At 33.5% G+C, this 20922-nt stretch overlaps 1 protein-coding gene across 7 annotated transcripts; it reads right to left on the reverse strand.

Annotated features, from left to right (window-relative positions):
* Positions 1 to 57: 57 nt before the first annotated feature.
* LOC114311454 (putative pre-mRNA-splicing factor ATP-dependent RNA helicase DEAH4) lies at positions 58 to 20652 on the reverse strand. 7 transcript variants are annotated; one of them, XM_082867902.1, is made up of 17 exons: positions 20287 to 20652; positions 19839 to 20016; positions 19261 to 19353; positions 19055 to 19159; positions 18121 to 18338; positions 7081 to 7133; positions 6857 to 6973; positions 6135 to 6226; positions 5624 to 5710; positions 4615 to 4829; positions 4430 to 4522; positions 3307 to 3430; positions 2426 to 2573; positions 2025 to 2094; positions 1214 to 1374; positions 756 to 931; positions 58 to 638 (listed from the first exon to the last, which is right to left on the reverse strand). In XM_082867902.1, exons 2-17 carry the CDS (start codon positions 19862 to 19864, stop codon positions 485 to 487), a joined length of 1932 nt encoding a protein of 643 aa, XP_082724028.1. In that variant the 5' UTR covers positions 19865 to 20016; positions 20287 to 20652; the 3' UTR covers positions 58 to 484. The 7 variants fall into 7 exon arrangements, with proteins under 7 accessions (XP_082724028.1, XP_082724031.1, XP_082724027.1 ...); XM_082867905.1 differs by having other exon boundaries at positions 19261 to 19340; positions 20287 to 20559; XM_082867901.1 differs by lacking the exon at positions 19839 to 20016 and having other exon boundaries at positions 20287 to 20615.
* Positions 20653 to 20922: the final 270 nt, after the last annotated feature.

Genomic DNA, 20922 nt, shown 5'->3' on the forward strand with positions numbered 1-20922 from the left:
TCTTACCCTCCGCTAGCCTCTTTTTTTCTTTTTTTTTCATTGAATCATCTCAGTGACTAATTTAAAAAGCTTCACTTTTCAGCAAAATAAATATATAAAAATCATTACAAGGACAAGAAGACGAGGCATACACTCGGTCGTTATCCAACAAATTCACTTTTTTTTTTTTTAAATGCTTCAGATTGTTTATATCCTAAGAAAATACTACCAAAATTTACAAGTGCACATACTACAAGGTGGATCTGAGGGTTGGAGAAAAAGTGGACAAAATTCCTCAAGAACTAGCCTTCGTGATTGTGGACATGGCTCTCCTCTCCAACATCTTTGAAGCATAAATTTGCAACCAAAAATAGGGGTGATATGATGTTACCATAACAGATGGAAGTTCAAATGGTGTCATCCATCCCATCTCCCATCAGCTACAACATATTCTTACCAAGAGTATTGAATTCACTAGCCACTGTGCCAATCCAACATTTCAGTGCTATCTCTTCCCTTTACGAGCAAGAAAACGCTCCCGAGCTGCTTGTATCTGACTGTCACGGTCATCAACAGGCCTAGCAACATCAACATCATCTTTTTTTGGCAAGCTTGACTTATCTCTCTCAGTTTGCTCCTCAGACTGACCCGACCCACCACTGCTTCACACAAACATAATGCTCAAGATCATAGTACATGAAAATGGAAAATAAACTTTAAAAAAGGAAGAAGCATACACTTCCTACGACAATTATTTCCCCAAGAAACTGGTATACCTGAGTTTGCTGATGTTTAGTTTCTCGAGCTTCTTTAAGATGGGCATGACCCATGGCATCTCTACTGCACACACATTCCGCATAAATGGACGTGAGGTAGAAATAAGTTCATGGTAGACAACATAATTTGGGAGCATTCCCTCTTCATCCGTTCTCAGCACAGAGGATGGATGCACCTAAATTTAAAAAAAGTGTACCTTCAGTTGTGTTCAAGACAACAATAATATAAAAAATACGCTGAAAAAAAAAAAACTCTAGATGTGAGTCAGGTACTTGATGCTAGTAGTTTTCTTTAACATATCTTCAAACGTAATTTTCAAATTCAACTTCACTGCTTTGTGCTAAACTTGGTCATTCAAAAAGTAAAATCCAATGACAGAAAATGAAGTTTTGGTATTTTCAACAAACACATATGCATATAACAAGATAACACAAGAAGATATTTTCTAAGTTTCTACCTGAACAAGTTGGGGTTTAAAACCAAGAGTTCGGTAACCATTGTGACGAATCATTCTCTCTGCAAGCTGGTTTGCATAGCCAACAGACAGAGACTTCCTCAAGTTCCTATAATCCTCTTGGCTTTCTTTCCGTCTTTCATTTGTTCGAACATCTAGGGACCCTGATTTTATGCACAACATAAAATTAATTGGGGCATTCAAATATACATCTAGGTGACCGATAACCAACAACACTAAATAGAGAAATATGGAATGAGAAAGGTAGCAAAACATTCTCCCATAACCAGGGGCTGCTGAATGAAAATATTAGGTTGACTTCAGCTGAATGAAAATGTATGTTAAAATAAAATATAAAAACAAAAAGAAACTGGTATACATATATTTAGAAGTTTTTTGGTAGGATTTCTCATGTGATCGCAATGAGCCTAACGAAAAAGTAAATAAAACTAGGATCTTTGGGTAAATCTTGTCTTTTTGTTTACCATTTGAAGTCCATCAAATATTTTTGTTTACTATTTCAGAGTCAATCTAATAAACAAAAGGAAAATATGCAAACTAGGATTTAGTTTTTTAATTTGGGTGAAATTGAATTGAGTTGAAATTAAATTCTTTTTATGAATAATTTCATTCAGTAGAAGTTGGTTCAATGCAATTCAACTAGTGGGGGGAAAAAATTGACTGACTACATTGAAGAAAAACTCTGGAGCTGCTGCTGTACATTACAGTAAGATGCATCCATAGCACAATTACCACATAAATGCAAAACATGTGTTTACAAGGTATAAGTTCATCGATACAAATGAATTCCAACCTTTTGCTATCTTCTGCATTATTTGGGATAACTGTTTCCGGACATCTCTAACAAACTTCATTCCTCGCACCTACAGTCAGTATGTTTAATATCAGATAAAGTTCTCACACAATAATTAAAAAGAAACAGACCCCAATTGAAACCCTAGAGAAAGTCAGGAAAAAAAGACAAGTATGCACACTTGTCAAGAAGTTGCAGCAAGTTCCTCTGCCTCACAACATAAGTAAAGCAATTAATGCCCAGATCACATTTGAAATGAGACGATGTCTGCACAAGGCTACGGCCCATGGAAAGGCTAAAAGATTATATCCTAAAGGGCCAGATGCCGAATAACAAAATATTGATGTTACTGTCTCACAGCATTTATTTAATCAATGCTATCTGAAACAGAATAAAGGTACCTGCAAGTTGTTATCTTTGCACCAATCCACATCATAGTCAGTCTGATCCCAAAGCTCATAGATCTGCAGTAATTGGATGTGATCACCCCAACCAGAACCATTAGGAAGGTCTGAAGAATCATGCTTCCTCTTCTTCTCAGTGCTCTTGCTGTGAGACATAAAAAGGCAAATTTGGACCCAGAGAAGAATATTTAACAAGGAAAAAACAACAAAATATATAAATTTACTACCAAAATACTAATGTAAATGGAATTCATATCATGACCTTATAATTGATTATCAAATTATTGATGTGTGATAAAGACCCTTATGGCCAAATCTCAATCAGCACCGTAGAGGAACATATGTGCATCTAAAACTAAAAGGTCTTTCACACTATGACCAATCCTTAAGCCTAGCTATGGAGATGCGGAGCCTTGATGAAGACGGAGAGTTCACAAGATGAGCTTGTGCATGCATGAAGAGCCCCTAATATAGGACAAGTAGCTCAACCCCCTTAGTTTGACAATCCAGAGATTTCTCAACTACCAACTATAATCATGGTCAGACCTGGTGGGTTGTATCATGCAGTGTCAGTGGGCACTGGGCAGATATGTTAAGCTTTTGGGGCTGTATCAGGAGGACTACAGGAGAGCTATAGTATTAGGTATGTATGACATAGCCTTGGGGATTGCATAGTTTAGTATCAGTTGATATGCCTAAAATTTACAATCCAGAAATCAAACTGTCCTCTATGCCAAGCAAAGGTTTCAGAATGCGTGCTCTTTAGTTGCACATTATGCTTGCCAGCTACCAGAAGCAAATACCTGGAGATAATATAACATAATAATTGCAGCATCCACAGCAAGTAATGATCTTACAAAACAAATTCAAGAATCTACCTTCGGCCAGGAAGCAACGTGGTTTCCGCTGATAGCATAGCAGCAACTGTCAAAGCCTGGGATAAGCAACCATATTCATTTGCCTCCATTAAGGTTCTTGAGAGTGAAGGTTCCAATGGAAGCTCTGCATTTAAGTATAGAAGATTCTCAGAGAAACCAGAAACACCTGTGCCCCTTGAGAGGGGTTTTCAACACAAGCAGCTTTTTTCATAGGGTTTTTCTATCATTAATTTAAGCAGATAATGATGAATGCAAATGTTTAAAGCTGATCCGAAGTAACGGTTCTCTCTTATCAACTTAAGAAAAAGAAAACAATGAGAAGATCTTAAATAATATAGAGGAGTGCAATTCGCACTCTTTTAGCTGGCTGTACTCCATTTTATGCCATATTCTCAATTTTTTTTGTTATATTACAAAAAAGTCCCTGTTACAAGATTTTCAAAGTTGGCAACACGACAATATTGACACCAGCATTTTCAATCAATTAATTTATTTTCCCTACAATCACACACAACACCCTGTCAATGTTTTATCCCAACACCGAAACACATTACAAACCCACCACACTCTGTCTCTTCCTCACCTCTCTCACCAGAAATTCATCACTTATATAAAGAATCGAAAGAACTCATCATACATTCATTTGTCAGTACGTTGAGAAATGAAGTATACACAAACAGACAAGATCAACATAATCAAAGACAAAACTGTTATTGCTGGATGAGTGCCGACCACTGAGACTAGGAAAGAGACAAAGTAAATCACACATCCGGCATTCATATGGAAAAAGCCGCTATCCCCACCCCAACCCCCCTTGCCCGTCCTTATTTTATCTGTCAGTAAGCTAAAAAAACACCACCTCAAGATGAACAGTAGCAGAAAACAATCATAGTACTAACGAAAATTTCACACAACAATTCACCATAAACTAAGTAACAACTCCTAAACATGGATGGCCATACAAGAATCTCATAGCCAAACCCAATTCCTAATGGAACTTCTATGACAATGATACTGATGGCAATGATAGTAGTGACTTAATGCTTCGTGTTTTGAAAACTTATTTATTGATTTCAGTATACTAAAGTACAGAAAATTTAAAAATCAAATCAGAATCCAGTACCAGCCATCGTTCGTCCAATACTTGAAATTGATCCATTTTCGTCAATAGCATCAATAAGATATAGTTGCTTAAGAGCATCTTCTAGTGACTCAGCTGCAGCAAACCCAATTAAACTTGATCATTACTAGTTGAACAGATTACTTCAAACTAAACATAAACAATGGAGAAAGGAGTTGCTTCATTACAAGAAGGGGAGTCAAGAAAATCAAATTTGAGAATATCCATATCAGGGAGGTCCAATGATTTCAAATAAAGAACAGTGCCAGCAAGCGAAGACCGCTGTATTTCAGGGACTGTTGCATCTAGTAATTCTTCATGGTAAACCATAGACGGGTACAAACGGTAGCACTTCCCAGGACGTGTTCTCCCAGCTCGTCCTGCACGCTGATCTGCTTGCACCCTGCAGTTAAACAAAGCTTCAAACTTGAACATTGCAACAATCACAAGGAAAGCAAGTGCTCAGCAACTAATTCATTTGCTGGCTATCCACTGTAAGACAATATAATGGATAAAGCAAAAAGGCAAACACAAACTCATTTGATCATTTGTCTTGCAGGAGAAGTAAAATGTCACATGTATGAAAACATTGCCCTCCACTAGATATCACTTCCAAAAATCATACAATTCTTGTCTGCTCTTTTTCTATAATGTGTCTCTCGAAGGGCAGTGAGGCAGAAAAGCTCTACAGGATATGAGTTTTGACTCACCATAATCTACGTATGCAGTACAATCCTTAGATCAAACACTTCATCTATTGAACCATGCAAAAAAGCACATTGAAGAACAAAGAGTAAAAGGCTATTTGTTAAGCACAAAATTGGTAATGGCATACCTTTTGTTGTTGGACAATTGGCGCCCTTTAGGACCTCTTATTGATGTTCTTGGTCCTAGGATTGCTTATGATTGTTAAGTCACCAATTTGTTTGTGAATAAAGCTTTTTAAAATAGATAATAGGATTTTTCATCCGTACTTCTTTTCCAAAATATAGTGTGAAATAATTTCTTTCTATTTTGATATGCTAAAAGAAGGTGACAGAAACACGGTTTTTTCATACTCAAGCCCTGATTCTTTTAAAATTGCTATGTTGGCATATCCATATCATGCTGTATCCATGTTGCATGTCCATATTTGTGCTTCTTAGATATTAATCTATGCTAAAAACAACAAAAGTTTCAAGAGTATCAATCTTTTACCTGCTTATTTGAACAACATCAAGGGAATACATGCCGGTTGATGGGTTGTACTGTCGTTGCTTCACATAACCAGAATCAATAACATACCTGTCATTTACATATAATTTTTAATGATGAGAAAATAGGTTTAACCCAAACTCAAAAGAGCCCAAAAAACAAAATTTGTTTATTTTTTGAATTAACATATGAAATATAGTGCATGAAAGGGGTGGGGAAAGGATCTACTAATTTCACAAAAAGAGCTAAAGACATTACCCAACAAAAGAAGAATAGCCATGAACAATAAAATAGATCACAAAGGACCTCAGAAATTCTGGTGTAGGACCACAGACTTATAGCCATCCAAATTCTCTAGGCTAGCCTAGTTTGAGCCTAGCCATAGGGCAATGCAGTTTCATTTTATGTTGACATCTTATTGCAGGCAATTTTAACTAAAAAAATTATCATTATTGCACCAAATAAACAAATGAAATGAATGAGACACAATATATTTTTCATGGAGTCCACTTACACAACACCATCAACAGTCAAAGAAGTTTCAGCAATGTTTGTAGCAACAATAAATCGCCTGCAATTTGGAGGTGGAGGACTGAATACACGCACCTGTAGGAACAATGCCAACATTTAGTGTCATCAACAAAACAATTAGAATCAATTTGAACTACAACTTAACTATCAGTTCCATTCAAACTCTACTTCAGCATTCAACTCAAAAACAGAAAGAGGACAATTTCACAAGGATGAGAAGTAAAAAAAATGCATAAATCTGCATAAACTCCCCAGACAGTTCCTCGGGAGTTTCTACATTTGTGCATTGATAAATAAAATCATTCACTACGTCTTAATGCTTGATCTCCTTTTGATGAACAATATAGCTCAGAGAAACCATGTTTATCCTTCTCAGCCCATGCCAATTACTGCACCAGTCCTAAGAAGCTTGTTGATAAGCAACCATAGAACATAAGCAAGTGTTTATACCATGGATAAAGAAAAAAATTCACCGCTAGACAAAATGGTCCAAGAGATACAAAAAAATAAAAAATAAAATAAAATTTATAAATATAAAAAAAATAAAAAATAAAAAAAAAGAAGAAGAAGAGGAAGAGGAAGAAAAAGAAAAAGAAAAAGAAAGAAAAGATAGAGGCCAACAAGAGGAGTCATCAATATCACATACAAAAAAAATAAAATACATCAGAATTCATCTAGTAGAGATATGAAAATAATTAGACTTGCCTGCAGTTCAGGTGGCAAAGATCCATGAAGAGGAAGGATTACAGCATCCATGCAAGAACCTTCCTCCAGGCTTTGAACTCTCTCCTCCAACTTCTTGACCAGCTTCTCAATATCATCCTATAAGAAGGCCATATACTTAATTTCTCCAATCAAAACAAGCAAAACCAGCATGACACAACTAAGCCATTAAATGGCAGACAGACCTCGGGAAAGAAAATTCTCACCTGTCCAGTCATAAATATTAAGACATCACCTTCTGGTTCCCGAACATGTATATCTATCAAGACAAATTTGTTAGCACATTCTCATTACAAGTGAAAAGGAAAAAGCAAATATCTATATAACAATGAAGGGTTGTTTTCGAATCCTAATGGGACTTTTGTCCCTTTGTCAAAATGTGAACCATTAGATTGATTCAATTCAACAGCTGAAAAATGTCTAAGAGACAAATTATCTTTCAATGGTTGAGATTGTTCACATACATCCTATGGTGGATATACATTTTCTCCTTATGTTTCTTCTTCCCTTCCATCCAAGGTTTTAAAAAGCGGTCGCAACCGTTACGTAACGCCGTTACGTAACGGTTTTGGCGGTTACCGCCACCCGTTACGGCCGCTTTTGCAATGTGATTGAGATTCACAAGTGCGTCGGTCGTAGCGGCTGCCGTAGCAGTCGTAACGGTGCCGTAACAGCCGTAACGGCCTGTTACGCACCGTTACGTAACGGTTCCAAACTGTTTCTTTCGAAAAAACACACACAAAAAAAAAAAAAAAAAAAAAAAGCTGAAAATGGGGGAAGGGGATAGAGAGAAGAGGGAAGATAAAGAGAGAAAATTGAGGAACAAAAGATAGAGAAAGAGAAGAGGGAAGGTGAAGAACATGTTATTGATTTGTTGAAACCGTAAGACCTATACTATTTTATTCAGCTGCTATTACTAAACTATTTTGTTTGTGTGTGTTTATCTATATATTGTTTGAAAATAATAATAATAATAATAATAATAATAATAATAATAATAATAAGTGTGATCATTATCTATTTGGCTTGGTTAAAATATGTATATGTATATATATATATATATTTAGGCTCTTATTTATTCTCTTACTTTTGTCATTGTTTATCTTATATATAATAGTTAGTGATTAATTTTTTGTATAATATAAAGTCATTAATTATTAAAATAAAATGTAAAAAACTCAGTTTATATTGATTTAAAAATATGAAATATATTGGATCATACTTAAAAATTTACAAAAATTGATCAATATTTATTTTTAACCAAATAAATATGATCATGGAAAAAAATATGCGTATTGGTAAGTTTTTTTTCAAATTGTGCGAAAAATAAAAAAATTAACGGTTCCGGTTTCCGCAACCGTTACACTACGGCCTTTACACCCCGCAACCGCAACCGCGTCACCACCACCGTTACGGCAACCGCAACCGCTTTTCAGAACCTTGCTTCCATCCCTCTCTCTCTCTCTCAAAATTCAAAATTGGGTTGTCCCCTTCATCTCACTCTCAGAGCTCACTCTTCATCTTTAATCTCCCTGACAATGGTCACAGCCTCACCCCTATTAGTCACTTATTCCCCCGAAAACCTAATACATAGCAGATTGGTGACTTCGGGTGGGTTTGTTAGGTGCTAGCCTTGCTAGATTGGTGGGCCCAAATCGGCGACATCGCGGCAACAGATCGGAGGAGAGGATTTTCTTGACCTTAATCATCAGTTTCTTAGGTTAGCTATCATGGAGCCCAAATCGGCGACAAGCTATCATGGATTCTCTCTCTCTCTCTCTCTCTCTCTCTCTCTGCTTGTCTGTCTGTGACAGTGTCTTCAATATGACTATATTTATTCATTCCTCATGAGGTTCTACTTCTCTCTTTAAAATTTATTAGAGTATTCCATTTTTCGGTACTTAGATCTCAGCCCAAAATTTAAGAAATTAGGATATTTTTGTTAGTGCTAAATTTATTTGTGAATAGAATCAATAATTAACTTATCTTTTCCATACAAATTTGGATTTTTTTTTTTTCATCCCATCATCCCCACCATCACCAACAAAGCTCTCACTCTCTATCAAATCAAATGGGGGTTGAGGAAAAAATTGGTTTCATGTCAACCCATTTTCATTTCATGTTAGTCAAATGGGTTGAGGATTGTTAACATTAAATGGGTTAATGTGAAAGGTAATTAACTTATCTTTTCCATACAAATTTGGATACTCTGTTTTTTTTTTTTTTTTCATCCCATCATCCCCACCATCACCAACAAAGCTCTCACTCTCTATCAAATCAAATGGGGGTTGAGGAAAAAATTGGTTTCATGTCAACACCCATTTTCATTTCATGTTAGTCAAATGGGTTGCGGATTGTTAACATTAAATGGGTTAATGTGAAAGGTTAACTTGACAGTTAACATTAAGCTAAAAATAAAATAGATAGTCATATTTTTACTCATAGTTTCAAATTAGACAAAATATTTTTGGTATTTATTGAATACTTTTGTATTTACTTAAACTTGATCTGGCATATTATTCACTGGTGATTTGTAGAATGATCTATGAGATGCAACTCTTGACTTTTGGCAAGATCAAGTATAGTAATTACGTCTGACGACTTTTCTTCCGCTCCAAAGCCGCTCGGGCTTTAGTCAATTGGCGTATGGGATACGCCAAGTAGAATAGTACGGGCAAGCCACCTCCGAAGATTGCATCTTCTCTCCAGAGCACGGAGTGCTCCACCACTGCGCGTCACCGAAACTTTTAGAAACAACATAACAACATCTAAACTGAGAAAATAACAACTAATAACCTCTATAGTAAAACAAGCCGAGCTGCTCTTCCCACCTCCATCTCCGTCTCCAGATCCTCCATCCCAATTCTTGCAAACTTCTTCCAAATCCCAGAACATCAAATCGTAACCTGATAATCTATGATTATGATATATAACATTAGTCACAGTATCAGTCTTGTATAATGAGATGTAAAGATCGCACGACCCAGGCGCTGCATATATTTCTTTATTATCATCATCCCCTTTCCAATGAATCTCATATCCATAATTCCCATTATCGTGCAAAGTAAACAGGGTCACATAAGAATTCATTTCCTGCCTGTTGGGATCCTTTCCTTTAAACTTCACTTTCGTAGGCTTCTGTGAAAGCCATAGATTACCGAGGTGCACACCTCCCGAATCAACCGTGAAATCGTCACCGCTGTCATTCGTGTTCTCCACCGAGATCATTCCCTCAAATCCGTTTCGGAAATGCACAATATTTAGAACCATTTTAATTTTTCATTCCAATCTATAATTACCAATAGCCTTTATAGACAAATTTTATATTTTAAAATAAGTTGCGTTAGGAATCTACGCAACATTAAAATATCCCCTACCCCCAGGGGCAATCTTGGAAACTTTTATATTATAAAAATATTAAATCTTGGGCTACTTCAATAAAATGCAACCTGCAAATCCACTATGCCCAAATACATCTAAGTCCACTGGGCCAAAGTATATGCGCCCTCCAGAGCCGGGCAGGCTCTTCTTTCTCGACTTTTTGACAAAAGATCAAGTATAGTAACTTAGCCTGACGGCTTTTTCGCTGCGCGACTTTTGTTAGACAATTTTTGTTGCGCAATAAAAGATGAAGTTAAATCAATTGAATGATTATTTTTCAGGCATTCGCCTAATTAATTTTCTTCTAAAATTAGAGAATAATAGCATAAATGCGAAATCTAATAATCAAACAGCCTAAGCAATTTTATTTCTCAATCAAATTCAAGTACATAATTAAAGTACAAGATTATGCAAGAACATTCAACATCTTCATGATGTATTTCATCTTAACATCTAAATCCTGATCTTCAATTGCAGAAGCATAATCATTTTCAAGATCCAAGATTGTCTTAACCAGAGTATGATATTTAGGATGATCAACTAACCCCTTCTGACAATACCAGTCGGCGTGTTTCTGGCAATCTTCATACATAAGAACAACATCAAACCACTCGACAACCCTTCTGGAAAGTCCTTTCTCATCCAAATGATTACGGACAATTGATAAAATCTCAAAATCCCTCTTCCTAATTCTTCTCAATCCATCTTTGAAGCTGCATCTCCTTCTAAAGAGCTTCTTCTGATTAAAAACATGCTGCATATCAGAAAACGAAGGATATTCATTCTGAACCCCAGCAAAAGCCCCAATTTCTTCCATTGACGTCTACCCTAATCGGAAGAAGAGACGTCTATTTAATATCAAAGATATTAAGTACATTTAATTATCCCTTCAAATCCACCAATAGAAATCTTTTACGTCTAAAAGCAAATAGCCTCCAAAGTTAGCATCCATGCCATTCCTTAGGTCATTCCCTGATGTGGACATTTCCCCCGTGCCAATACTGGCACGCGTTCTGTAACGCGTAACGAGTGAACTTATCTTTTCCATACAAATTTGGATACTCTGTGTTTTTTTTTTTAATTTTTTATCTCATCATCCCCACCATCACCAACAAAGCTCTCACTCTCTATCAAATCAAATGGGGGTTGAGGAAAAAATTGGTTTCATATCAACACCCATTTTCATTTCATGTTAGTCAAATGGCTTGAGGATTGTTAACATTAAATAGGTTAATGTGAAAGGTTAACCTGACTGTTAACATTAAGCCAAAAATAAAATAGATGGTCATATTTTTACTCATAGTTTCAAATTAGACAAAATATTTTTGGTATTTATTGAATACTTTTGTATTTACTTAAGCTTTATCTGGCACATTATTCAGTGGTGATTTGCAAAATGATGATGAGTTATGGTGCACAGAGGATGTGAGCAGTGGGTTTTGTTTTGGAGTAATGTTCTTATACTTTTTTTTATTTATTATTTGAGAAGTGCTCTTACTGATTTTGGATTTGGTGCTCCATTTCTAAAAGATATATTTTGTTTATGGTGATTCTTTTGGATATATTTATTGTTTTTGTGTTAGTTTTTTCAATTGTTTTTGGTATTGGTATGTATCTAAGAAGCTTTCAATTGCAGTAAGAGTGCTTCAAAACAGAAAATCACTTCCAATTTAATTCCTTTATTTACATTAATGGTAATTTGTATATGAAGCATTGTGTTTGTGGTCCTATATATCTGAATCATTGCTTTAAATTTGCTTAATAGGTTCACATTAGAGAGCTTGAGGAAGAAGTGAAACTTCTTAAGAACCTTTAGCATCCAAACATTGTGGTAAGTATTTGATTTGCATGCTTACTAAAGCATTTTAATGTTTCCTTTTGTTGCTCATCACTTAAAAAACAATTCAAATATCTTTCTGTGCCTATCCATAAATTCTTCAAAAGGTAAGGCATAACTTCTAATTTCTGATTGTAATAATAACATTCTAATGATTTGAGCACATGCGAGTTTGTTCAAAATTATATACGTGGTGATCCTCTCCACCATACATAGAACTTTAAACCTAAATGAAAGTATAATTTTTCAAGGCAATTAAAATCCATTGGGGTTTTTGTTTGATAATTTGTCATGGTATTGCTTTGTTTTCACTTATAAATTCAAGTGGCTTTGGTTTAGTTTCCTTTAATTATATAGAGTTATAAGCCATCATATTGGTTTTCATTTTTCTGGATAATTAATTATTTTCTTTTAGCCACCAATGTCGACATCTATTATGTGTAGTTTGGAAGTTGATTTCAATAATTTCTGACTTCCATGATTCTTTGATTTTGAAGACCAACACATGCTCTACATAGTTGATTTGTGGTGATTCTCTCTCTCTCTCTCTCTCTCTCTCTCTCTCAAGATTTATATTTAATGGGTTCAATAACTTTTTCGTGGTGAGCACCCAAACTTAGATTTTTAGATATATTTTTCATGTGAATGGGTTGTTATTTCATGTTTTTATTGGTATATTAATATGGGAATTTTAGGATTTTTAGTATGTTGTTATTGCATTATTGTACAAAGAGGTTTTCATTTGAACCTTTTTCACCTTTGTTTTTTCCCCTCAATATTTAATGTACATTTGTAATCTCATCATACACCACCAGTTGAGCCCACGTGTGTTTGGATTTTGTTTTAGGCTGAAGATTCATAATGGAATGATTCCCACTCACTCCCATCCCCTATCTCAGTTAAATCTAAATAAAATTTGGGTTTTGTTTAATTGGTACAAATGTATTCAATTTCCATGGAATTTGAAACTTTACCAATGTAAGCAATTTCAAGTTGAGGCATGAGTTATTGATATAAAAGGCAAATTCATGAGTTAATTTGTTTTAGACTTATAGAAGTTGAGTCGGAGTTTTGATTTAATAAGATTTCAAATTGGTTTTGATAGATATTTGATTTTTTTTTTCTTCAGTTAATTGGTTTTGAATTTCATAACTTAATTATTTGGAATTGTAGTATAATCCTGTTCAATCTTTGATTAATCTCATTAACAAACGTCATCTTATTTACATATAATCCTCTAATTGGTTGTTTAGAATTTCATAATTATCGGTTGGTTTAATAGAGAAGCCTTCTATTTGTTAGTCTACTTTCAATTTGATTTCCAAATTCTATTTTTTTCATAGTGTAATGATTTAACTATGTTTATTGTGGAATCTAATCACTTTTTGTTTTTGGTATTATTGATTGGCAAGCTATTGATATTGGCATAAAACAGTGCATCTTTAGCTTAAATTTTATATTATTAGTTTGGCATCTGCATTTGTGTGTGGTTTTGATTGATTGCTCAAATTAGATGGTTTGATTCTTGGTCTAAAGAAACTAACAAAATGCATACGAAAACAATGTGCAATAACTCATATCTTTGTCAGATTGATTCAATTCAGTTAAATTGATAGTATCGGGTAATAGTAAAATCAACTTATACTATCTATTGGGTATAAATAGGACAGTTTCATGATTTCATCGTAAAAGAACCACATTTCATCGTAAAAGAACCACCCGTGCCTACGGCACTCCAAGTTAAAAAATAAAAAACATGTTCAAGTTTTTTTTGGCCCTTCCCTTCAAAAAAAAAAAAAAAAAAAAAAAAAAAAATTCCCTTAAAATATTTAGTTTAGACTTGAGACTTGAGCTCATTTCCCTCTTTAGTATGTATGAGATTACAAAATATTCTTTTGTTGATGTGATTACAAGACATCCTTTTTTTTTTTTCTTTTTTTTTTTTTTTTTCTATTTCTTAATCTCGGACAATTTTAAGAAGCTGAGATCTTCAAAATTGAATTTGAAACTCTCACACCCAGATTTTAGTTGGTTTTGCTGAAGGGAAAGTATTAGTTGCTATAAGACCCATGACAGTAATGGACCCATGGTTATTGGCTTTCCGATTGATACATTGTTAAGCTTACTCATTTTCGTTGTTATTTTTTTTCTCATTTGGCAATGCCATTGTCTATTAAAAAGAGAAACCATTGTGTGATAGTGTGTGTTGTCCACTACTAATATACCATTACAACGGTTCAATTTTGCAGACAAGTGGTGTGGGATCAACCGACGACACTAAGCTACGATAAGTTCTATGGTAATTTCTTTTTTTCCCAACCATACGCACCATTGACCTAATTTGTCATTACATACATAAATGAGGGATTTTAATCTCTAATTTGTTTATTCTATTTCATGTGATATTTGTTATTTCTTAATGATTTTGGGATTCTCATGTAGAGAGTTGTACTAAATATAATATTTACGTGGCCAATTGGCAGCTTGACAATAGGATGGTGTCACTTGCTTGAAGTCAGCTGCTTTTGTTGAGTTGATTTTTGGATTCTATGATTTTGTCAAAGATCATTTACTCCACTTAGTAACCCAATAGATGCCAAGTAGGTAGATCAAGTACTACTAGGAGCACATCCTCCTTATTGTTCCTTTGCTAGGAGGAAATGTAGCATCACCCGTAAATTGAGACAACTCTTCCCAAAAGCTGGTTAATGTTTTAAACTTGGTCCCTAAACATAATGATAGTCTCTTTGTTCTTGGTGCTATTTATTCTAATTTTATATTTCTATTCACCATGTTTGTTTCCAGTTTTTTGAAAGCACTTTTCAGAAAATTCTACTTTCTTGTTTTTCATATTTTTTTGTTTTTACAGAATTTTTTTAATATTTTAAGCATTTTTTTATAAAATTTTTAGACACACCTACCATAAATATACTTAAAAAGAATAATTTTTGTGAAAAAAATCTTTAAAAAATTCACTAAATACCAAAAATACAAAAAAAAAAATGAAAATTCAGTATATTTTTTGTATTTTTGTGTATTTATTAAAATTTTAAAATATTTATATTTTTTCACAAATATTTTACTTTTTAAATACATCTAACTAAGATGCATCTGAAAAAGTAAAAAAAATGGTCAAAATTTTAAAAATATCCACTAAAAACAAAAAAAATACGAAAAACAAAAAATTCGGTTTTCAAAAAACTGAAACCAAACACACTGATTATGGTTTCAATATATTAGTCTTCGTAGGACATAGCATTAGATCAATATTTTCTAATTTTATATTTCTATTATGGTTTTAGGACATAGCATTAGAACAATCAAGCCTAGCCTCATAATTAAGTTATATTGCCAATGGGTTTAGTGGCAGAACCAATATTTTGGCTTGGGGGCAACATTAAGCAAAAACCTAAGTTTATATTGCCAATGGGTATAGTGGCATAAACAATATTTTGGCTTGACAAAGTTTTGTCCAGTTTCATAGGCTTATTCCTCACTCAGTTGTGTAGTTATGGATTATAATTTTAAAAAATCACATATCTATCCTCACGGTTAATTTTACATTTGATCAATTAACTCGTTTAAGGATTCCCAGTGGCAGAGAATATATTAGGAGAACTGAGTATGTATCAATTTGCTTCTTTCCTTTTCTTTCTTGAAAGTTTTCTATTTGATTCTCAACTGCAACCATCTGATTGGTGGTTTGATTGGATGAGGGTGGGTGATGATTTGGATATAATGTTTGTTTACCAAACACAATTCATACACATTCTCGCACAAACTATAATGTCTCTTTTAATGTTTATATTTGTGATTAGGTAATGGTTTTCAATTTATGTATTTAATCAATTAATGGACTGGTGTGTTTAGAAGTAGGAGAATCGAATCTCTTGATCCTTTCGTTAATTGTTAATATGATAATGAAAGAGTTGTTTTCATTTGAAAAATTTGACTTAATTCACCATTGATTGTTTAATATTAGTTTGATTTTTAGTTTAATATTAGTTTCATTTTTAGTTTAATATTAGTTTCATTTTTATTTTTCAAGTTTTTATTTACTTTAAGTTAAAAGTTTTTTTCACACAACGTGCATGGTTTTTGTAGGGAATGTTTTAGCACTCAAGTACAATCTTTTCAATCATTCCAGTTTTTTATCTTATTGAGGTGGTGGTAATTTTCACTTTATGGTTAAGCCTTCTAATCGTTGAATTTAAAAAAGCCTTCTAATCATTACATTCGGCACTACCTAATAAATTACAAAAAAAAAACAACACAACACCCAATTAATACACATTGTGTGTTTGGGAGGGAAAAGATTGAATACATACCTAACCTTTTGGCATAATGCACAAAGTAGTGGCCCAAGACTTGAACCCATAACCTCAAGGTTATTGGGCCAAGTCTAAACCATTGAACCAATGGTCACCCCTCACTACCTAATAAATTGTAATATAAAAATTTATTACACATAAATTGTTCGATCTCATATAATTGTTTTATTTTTTGTTAATCCTTGGCACTCGATTAGAGTGATATATTTTGACTTCGACTTTTATTTTTGTTTTTTTCCTGCAAATTTCAGGTGTATAAAAGTGGCAATTGTCCATGATATTGCAGAAGGTAACATCTTTGTATTTGGATTTTTTTATTGGGTTTCCCATTACGCATTCTTTTCCTGTGATGAGTAGTATATTGAAGAAAAACAATCGTAGTGAGAATTTTGAGTAAATTGTTGTATAATGGTTAATTGTGCAAAGCTTTTTTGTCATGAGCCTGCCTATATTAGGATTCCAAATTAGATGTAATTATTTATTTTCATTTGTTTTCGTGTATTATCTAAATTGTTAAATTCTTCGTGCTAAATTGAAAAAAAAAAAAAGAAAAAGGAGAGTTATACTTAGCAATTGCTAAATTGTGAATTCCTATACTTAGCAATTCATATTCATTTTTTTTTTTTCTATACAATTCATTTTCATATTCATTAAGCAGCAACATGTGAACTCACAAGTCATGATATACACTAATCAAGAGACTTGGGAACTAAGTTGAAAGGTGCTTGATCATATGTATCAAGAAGGGTTATATTGAAATATTTTTTTTTTATATTCAATTCCTGTTAATTCATAGTTATTGGTTTCTCTGTTTCTCAAAGGTATTTTGATGTGATTTTTCCTGTTATGATTTCTTTTAATTGATTTTTCAAAGTAAATTCAAGCATTGGAGTGATTATGTTGCAGGTGACTAATTCACCTTAGAAATGTTGGGATTGTGTTGTTTTTCTATGTGTGTTGATGGTTGGCTCTTTCATTTTAAACTGGATGATTTTTATTTTTTATTTTTTTTTTTAAAGCTAGGATGATTACTCTTTTGTACCAAAATGTTTGTTCACAATTTCTTGAAGCTTTGAAATTTGATAAAGCGAAAAGGTTACTCAGTTATAATACTAATTTAGACACATTTTTTTATTGAAGGTTGTCCCATTCTAACTCACTATACATGTGTTATTTTGGCGTGAATATCTTTGCTTATGTTGTACACAACATTTTTATATTATAAATTTGCTATTTAAATTTTAATTATTTTGGCGTAAATATCTTTGCTTATGTTGTACAAAAACATTTTTATATTATAAATTTGCTATTTAAACTTTAATTATGAAGTTTGCCAAAAACTGTAATTTGCTATTTTAACTTATGCGTGAAGTTATATATTGTAATGAAATTGTTGTCATTTTGAATTAATTTATTACAATTGATTTCTGTAGTAGTTAAATTGTTATCATTTTGAATTGATTTATTTTAATTAATTTTTGTAAAGTATGTGATACTAACATTATTTACACCTTGCCTTCAGGCACAGGCATGCACTATATATATATATATAAGTTCTGGCTGCACAATTCAGAATAATATCATACCCAGCAATGCAAAAGAGAGAACCAAATTGTACTGAACCAAAAAGCACCACACTACAAAATCTACAAATATAAGAAAACCAAAGCATAACAAAAACACAGTTTTAATCATACCGATGGCTGTTTTCAAAGAAGATTCAAGATAACTCTTTGGGCGCTCCATGTTGTAAAATATTTCCACGGGGAATAACTTCCCAGGGACATTGAGTATAGGGCAATTGGAGAAAAATCTTGACACTTTTTCACCATCAAGAGTAGCTGAAGTGATCAAAACCTTCAGATTGGATGCACGCATTTTAATCAACCGTTTCATCAGTCCTAGCAAAATATCCCTGGACATACATATTTCCACATATGAAGGCCATTGTATATAATGTATAGATCCAAAATAAAAAATAAAAAATTGCATAAATAAATTCGAATAAAAAAGTATTTAAGTTAAATACCAGAAAATTTTTAGAAATGCCAAAGATCGAAGCATCTGCAATGATGTAGCGTATAGATGTTGAAGTGCTAAAATAGCACAATGCAATAAAAACACTCACTTCAACAAAAAACATACTTCTGTTAAAAGCATACTATACCTTTGACTAGTTGATTTTTTTTTAATAAAAATTATATAGTTGGAGTTTAATTTATCACTGATTACATTACAAGTTTACAACTATGTCATGTGATGATAAAAGTGATGTTAATTTGGCACAAATAAATTATAAAAAAAATCATCTATGTACAAACCAATTTAATTATTTTGTAATTTCGACTTAAATTAATAAAAATTAAAGCATTATTTAAATAATGGTGGTTTATAGGTAAATGAATGACAAATAGCACAAAAACAAAAAATACTACACTTTTAGAGAACCAGTGCTATTTTTAGCACAGTAAATACTACCAAGTGCACTTTTATAGGGTTAAATAGCAAACAAAATATTACATCGTCGGAGATTCTCTAAGTGTCTAATGCTAGCCAAAGAATAAGAAATATAATAAGAGCCCAAAAAATGAAAGAACAGACAGGGTCATGAAGCATGAAAAAGAATCTTACGTGTTTAGGCTCCTTTCATGAGCTTCATCTAATATGATTACAGAATATTGGTTGAGCTCTGGTTTTGAAAGACTTTCACGAAGAAGAACTCCATCGGTAAGATATCTGGGCAGTCCACAACCATACAATTAGTCAATAGTAAAGTCAACAAACCACAAACAAGCAATGAGATAGAAGACTTCGAGTAACAAGTTAATTCATATTACTTAATACATGTTTTCTCTGAAGTTCGATCTTCAAACCGAATTGCGTAGCCTACTTCCTCCCCAAGCCGAACACCAAGCTCCTGTGCAACACGTCTGTGAACAATTACTAATAGAAAAAAGGGATCCTATAAATTGCTCCAATAGGAAAGAATACCACATAAGATATACATCCTTTACTCCTATGTTTGAAGCATTAGATTAAAGCCTACAAAAAAAAAAAAAAAAAAAAGAATTTGAAAACTTCCACGGACTATTCTTTGGGAACAAAATAATCTTTATGGGCCAACCCCCACCCCCCAAAAACAAAAAAATATTTCGATGCATTCTCGGAGAGTTTGCATTGGCCTCTGAAGTGGCTCCCCTCCACAGGCAACATAGCAGTTACATTTATGCTTGATGTCTGCCCATCTCAAGATCAAGGCCCAGTAGAATCATCATCCCTCGATGTTGTCCAGCATCTTAGCCCTATAAAATTGAGGCACGACTCTCATACAAAGAGTCACCTCTTGCACCCCCCTTACTAATGATCCAACTTGGTCGTTACATTTTAGGGCCAAGGTGCTGGACAGCATTGATACCTAAAAGAGTCGACTCCCCTGGACATGTTGCATCTCCATAAAAGTTGCTTGGAGTCCAACCATTTCAAGAATAGTCATAAATAGCCAACCCATCGCCTTCAACAAATACATTCTGTTACACTCTCCAGTACTCGTAAACTAGCCGGTGCTTCACCCAAGGTGATCTCTCCAATCTCATCTGATTGTTGGCAACAAATACCTATCAGGTTCCACTCTCTACATATAGTAATTACTAATAAAAATTCATACTTCCAAAGGCAAAACAATCTAAATTTAATGCATCATCAAATTGACTCCATAATGCTCCATTTGACTGTCAACAAACTTCTCTCCTAATAACTTATGTAATTATTTCTTTTCTTTTCTCTTCTAGGTTCCAAACAGAGTGTAATTGTGTGTATATATATATACATATACAGCTCAATATGAAGGAGAAGAAGATTGTTACCTAGAGACGGAGACTGCGGCGACTCGACGGGGCTGAGTGACGGCGATGATTCCAGATCTGGTGTAGCCTTTTCTATGTAGAATCTGAGAAAGTTGAGTGCTCTTTCCCGAACCAGTCTCTCCTATGATTACCACAACTGGGTTTTGCTCTACTGTTTCGACGATTTTCTCTTCGAATTGGATGATCGGAAGATTCGCCATTGATCAACCTATTCGAAGCTTGAGATTGAACCCGAAATCAAAATTCAAAGAATTTCAAGTGTTGTAATTAAAAAATAGATGCAGAGGGTTAAGTGTTATGATTTTTTTGTTCAAAAGGTAAGGTGATATGAGACAATAATTGATAGGGGGTAAAATATAATTTATCAAAAACTTAATAAATAAATAAAAATGTCTTAGTGTTGTTGGTGGATTTTTTTTTTAAATATTTTTTAGGGCTTGAGATAATATTTAACCCATAGCACTTGGTCAGGTAGAAATTTTGAAACTTGTTTAATTTTTGAATTAAGCTTGAAATAAGAAGTTTTGGCTCTGTCTATTTATAAAAATTTGTTTTAATTTTATATTATTTAATTATAAGATAAACTAGAAAAAATAATAATAGCTAAGAAAATTATATATATTCATTCTAAAAAAA

Source organism: Camellia sinensis, chromosome 5 (assembly GCF_055761805.1).
Source record: "Camellia sinensis isolate YWXY chromosome 5, ASM5576180v1, whole genome shotgun sequence".
NCBI lineage: Eukaryota > Viridiplantae > Streptophyta > Magnoliopsida > Ericales > Theaceae > Camellia > Camellia sinensis.

Excerpts from the sequence above, each read along its gene's own strand:
- LOC114311454 (XM_082867901.1), bottom strand. The coding sequence starts at position 20,486 with ATGGCGAATCTTCCGATCATCCAATTCGAAGAGAAAATCGTCGAAACA. Across the intron at positions 18,339-19,054 it reads CATGAAAGGAGCCTAAACAC|GGATATTTTGCTAGGACTGA; the intron begins GTAAGATTCTTT and ends ATGTATGTCCAG. Across the intron at positions 2,574-3,306 it reads ACGTTGCTTCCTGGCCGAAG|CAAGAGCACTGAGAAGAAGA; the intron begins GTAGATTCTTGA and ends TATGTCTCACAG.